The sequence below is a fragment of the Drosophila virilis genome, chromosome 2 (assembly GCF_030788295.1).
Source record: "Drosophila virilis strain 15010-1051.87 chromosome 2, Dvir_AGI_RSII-ME, whole genome shotgun sequence".
NCBI classification, from domain to species: Eukaryota; Metazoa; Arthropoda; class Insecta; order Diptera; family Drosophilidae; genus Drosophila; species Drosophila virilis.
In genome coordinates, this window is record NC_091544.1 from 34,248,199 (window position 1) to 34,253,356 (window position 5,158).

Genomic DNA, 5,158 nt, shown 5'->3' on the forward strand with positions numbered 1-5,158 from the left:
CCTCGCTTAAAGCTGTGTGGTGCCGACCTTCCTTCCGAGGTCATCACGGCTCCTACTCCTCAGCTCCCTACCCAGAGTAGAGAAAAATTCAATTGGACAGATTCCACCATTATTCTTGCCTTGGACAAACCTCCATGCAAATGGTCTACCTTTGTGGCTAACCGGGTAGCCAAGATAACGTCAACCAATGGCAAATGACACATGTTCGATCCAAACATAACCCAGCTGACTTAGTTGGTCGGGGGATCTCTCCTCGGAACCTGATGGGCAGCGTCGTATGATTGCATGGACCGGAATGGTTACAAGTACCACAAGTCCAACTACCTGTTATGGTACTTGAGACAGATATATAACTCCTTCCAGTTAAGTGCAATATCACACAGCCACCTTCCGACAAGAATCTGGAACGATTCTCCAGATTCGGCAAACCATTGCGAGTTATCGCATATGTCTGTCGCTTTATCCAGCGCAGTAGAAATCCAGCGATCCACCTTCCTTCTAAGATCCGTAGTGAAGGACTTACAATAGTTCAGCTCCTACTTATGGAGCATACTCAACGACAAGCTTATCCTTAGGAGTAGAGCTGCTTGATAAGAAGAAAATTAAAGGGTCAAGCAGCATTCGCAATTTAAACCCTTTCATCGATCAAAAGGGTATTCTGCCATCCTGCGGAGGTGCGAGAGCGTCAACCTTATGATGAGGCATGATGAGCGACACCCCATAATTATTAAGGCCAATTGTGATTTTTCACGGTCCGATTTACCAACCTCATTTGTTTTCACGGAGGCAAATAGTTGGTAATGCGTCTCATAACAAGCAAATATCGGATCGCATTGCTCAAGGTTCTGGTAAAATCTACCATAAATTCCTGCAAGTTCTGTGTAATACACCGTTGAAGACTACATATCCAACTTATGGGTGAGCTCCCAAAGGCGAAATCAACCTTCAAACAGGCAGGTGTAGATTTTGTTTAACCTTTCGATATTTAAAGCTACACTGGTCGAGCGTGCGAAATTATCAAAAGTCATGTCTACGACTTCGTGTGTTTCAGCACGAATTATTTAGAAGACACGACAGACGTAACCAAGGAGACATTTCTGTCCACAATTGCGCGATTTATAGCAAGACGTGGCCTTTACCAGCAGACGTATTCAGATAATGGGAAAACATATGTGAAAGCCCCGACCGTTCTTTCGAAAGATTTCTTGCAAGTAATCAAGTGGCTCATCTTATACAATCACAGCCATCAAAACTTGTGTTGGCATTTCTATCCTACTGGCGCTCCTCACATGGGCAGTTTGTGGAAGGCAGATGTCAAAAGCTTCAAGGCCCATTCTACAAACCCACTTCATCCTGAAAATATACATTTGAGGAGTTCTGGACTCTCCTCTCCAAGATTGAAGACTGCCTTAACTTTAGGCCATGATATGGTGATTAACAAGGAAGAGAGCTTTGACCGAGTCCGGCTGGCTTGCCCAGGTACAGATGACAAGGTCGGCGTAGTGGACGTGGTCAATAGCCAAATTGGTCCTTCTTCCTAATATGGCGAATAATACCACCCTTTGTTGAAAAAAATGTCACAAAAAAACTAAGTTCCTCTCCTACATCTTATTCTTCAGTTCACTCCGCTGTATAGAACCAGAACCACCGCTATCGAAGCGATCCAATCAACGCCAAGGAACTGACTACTTTGGATGCCGCGTGTGTAGAGGTATCCATGCGCTACACAAGGGCCAGATCTTCATGAAGCTTACGCCCGAGAAGCGACTCCACGCCGTTTTGATCAACAAATATTGGTCCAACTGCCCGGCTCATCAACACTCAGGGCAGTCATATCGCAGAGGAGCCAAGTGCAAAATTTGCAAAAGGGAGCGCCACACTCTACTCCATATGCATGATCCCCGTGGCGGTCGACCCTATCGGTCAGCCAACAGCCCCACAAGAAGTGCTTCTGGCTGTTGATGCCAGTTCAATGCTAGTCTGAACGTAGCATTGGGAAGTGAATGTTCCGATCAAACTATACCTCTCTCTATGTTCCCAACACCTACTCTACCGGGCCGTAGCCTCGCCCCATCTACACTACTGGGCCGTGACCACTCACCAGCTACACTATCGGGCCGTAGCCTCGTACCACATGCTATCGCTAGGTAAGGGTAAACATCGTCTATTCCCGATGTTAGAAATCATAAGACCGCCCGAGAATACAAGAAGTCGCAATTTCCTTCGTAGGTCTCATTACTTGTTTATTAATCACTACCCTACTATGCTTCCTAAACTAAACCTCTGCCGCACTGTCTTGGAGCCCTAGCACTCCGCTGCACATTTTGCGTTTCGTTGCTCACACTTCTTTTCAGTGCATGTCTACTCACCCTGATAGTCGTTCAAAAAGTGCCGGCGCGTTCGCTAGCGAGCGATGCGTTCGCCTCGGCCGCTCAACTTTGCCGCGAGCTTGCGCAACTTCACCACCGGATTGAAGTTGCGCTCGCGAAGACGGTGTCTTTTCATCTTATTTAAAATGCAAACTATGCGCTTGACGCAGTAATATTATTTAAATTAATTATAGAATCAATGTCTCCTTGCCTCTTTACTCTAAAAATAATTTTTAATATGGATGGATTCTTGCTCTCTTACTCAACTAAGATCTTAACCCACCACAAGAAACTATAAACTATATTGAAACATTCCGCCAACGGCTCCTTGCCTTGATCTTGGCCATAGAGAAGCCGGCTCCTTGCGGTAGATTCAGTGGCTAATCCTGGTAGTCGCCTTATACCCCCTTCCCCCCTTATGTCTGGCATGTGACGGCGCCTCTGGCTCTTAACATAACGCTATAATCTTCCTTCCCAATGGATACGTGGAAGCGGACCCTTGCGTGGCTTCCGAGAACCTCTGTAGGCGTGGGGCTCCTCGGCGCGACCTCAGGGTCGACATTGCGGGCGACCGTCCCTCAAAGCTGGTATCCCATCCGTCGATCCCGTCAAAGAGGTCCACAATGTCCACCCACAACATGCTCTCGGTGGGGTTCTTCGGGATATATTGCGCTATCATTGTCTTTACGATCCTGTTGGTCCTCTTGGCAGGATTTTCTTGCGAGTAATACGGGGCGGTATACTGGACCTCTACACCCAGTGACCCCAGAAAAGCATTGAAGCTACGGCTTTTAAAGTGTGTCCCGTTATCGCACACGAATTTCCTGGGAACCCCGAACCTACTCAGAATCCTCGCTCGGAACGCGGTCTGCAGGTGCGCCGCCGTGGCTCTTCTAAGAGAAACCAGTTCCTCACACTTTGAAAAGGCATCATGAAACACTAATAGCATTGTGTTGCCTTGTTTCGAGCGTGGAAAGAGCCCGACGAAGTCGGCTCAGAGCCATTAGCTCTGCTACAGCATATGTCCAGCCGTTTTTAGTGGCTCGCTCTTGAATTTTTGGCAGATTCAGCAGCACTTCATACCTCACCTCACTCGCGTCAGTCTGGAAGACGAACTTGAAGGAAAAGTCCGGACAATTGACGCAATGTCTCCTGTTCTTGCTCCCATGCCCATTTCCGCCCCTTCTTAAAGGGCACTTTGACTAGGTTGCGAAGTTAGGAACGATGCACCTATACCATGACGCCATCCCGTCTGCCGCGATTCCTTACAATTTATCGGGGCCTTCAGGTTACGTATCGCCTCCACCTTCTCTGGATCGGTACGTATTCTTTCCACAAGTGACATGTCCCAGGTAGACCAGCCTCTCCCTGAAGAAGCTGCACTTGTTTCTATTGAGCCTGAGATTGGCCGCCCTTAAACGGCGGAATACCGTCCTCAAATTCTTCACCAGCTCCTCTTTCTTTGCCCGTATTACCACGATATCGTCGAGGTAAGCTTATGCATGTGGCTCCATCTCCGGCCCTATTACCGTTGCAAGGCTCTCTGAAATGTCGCACAAGCCGAATGTAAGCCAAATGGCATAACCCTCCATTCCAGGGACAAAGAACGCCGTACACTCTTGACTATCGACTGGCATCGGTATTTGCCAGTACCCGTGCTTCTGATCCAGAGTGTAGATGAAGGGGACGTGATATAACCTCTCATGGATGTGATTAATCCTAGGAGCAGGATCAGTATCTGAGACGGAATGCGCGTTGAGTTGTCGATAGTCGATGAGGGCGCTGGATCAGCTCATCCACCTGTCCGTCAATCACCCTCTGTATGGCCGGAGTCTTCGGGTAATTTCTCTGCTTTAACAGCTTGTCGTGTCTCTGCCGGATCTTGTGCTCCATGATGTGCAAGACTCCCTATAGCCCCACGAAGAGTGCCAGTTCCGACTTCAGGAACTCCCTGAGTTCCGGATCCACTGGCCACTCCGCCTGGACGCTGGGCTCGCCATGCGTTTCACCTCCTCTAGGCACCAGTCCGACTCCAGACAGAGCTCCGCGATCGCTCGACTCCTGCAACTGGCCCTAATTCCTGTGTCCGTGTGGATGCGAGCCATTGTTCCTAATCCCTCCATAACCCGACACATTTCCACCGTTCCACCTCCATGGCCATCGCAGATCTGCCTTTGCTGTTCTGCACGCCGCCTCTTGGGCTCTTCAAGTTCTCCGTTCGATGCCGGCCTCGCTTCTTTTTCCTCATCTTTTCCCTTCAGTTGCCAAGCAGATGCTCCCCTGCCATGACCTGGGAGGCCTTTCTTCGGTTCCTTCTCGACGCGTGAGACCTTCTTTCGGCTCTTCTCTCATTCCGGGTCCAGCGACCGGCCGCAGCGGATTGTCGTTCCCATCGCACCTAATAAATCCATCCCCATGATGACGTGGTCTTGCATGATAAGCATTAACATACTGGTCGCTTTCCCCGCTAGGCCAACGTCTAACCTCAATGCTTTCCGTGCTTCGAGGGTAGACCCATCTGCCAGCCTATTATGCCGCGAGTATCGATGGTAGCTGGCATCGTTCGCCCTTCAATCTCCACCGTAACGACGATTCGGCCACCGTCCACGGAAGAGCTTGACCTGTGCGCACCTATGTCAGGTTCGTCGCGGATTATACCCGACTCCGGCCTCTTGATTCACCATTTGGTGGGCAACTTCCGCTGAGGCCGTTGCCGGCGAGGCAGAGACTCGTCCATCCACAATGCTCGCTCCGAATCCGATGGTAGAAGACCGCAACGGGTTGGGATG

General features: G+C 49.6%; 1 protein-coding gene across 1 annotated transcript; it reads right to left on the bottom strand.

Moving 5' to 3' along the window:
• Window positions 1-2,817: 2,817 nt before the first annotated feature.
• LOC138910995 (uncharacterized) lies at window positions 2,818-3,318 on the bottom strand. The gene has a single exon (XM_070207663.1). The coding sequence runs from the start codon at window positions 3,316-3,318 to the stop codon at window positions 2,818-2,820; it is 501 nt and encodes a 166-aa protein (XP_070063764.1).
• Window positions 3,319-5,158: the final 1,840 nt, after the last annotated feature.

Coding starts and splice junctions, on each gene's coding strand:
- LOC138910995 (XM_070207663.1), bottom strand. CDS start 3,318: ATGCTATTAGTGTTTCATGATGCCTTTTCAAAGTGTGAGGAACTGGTT.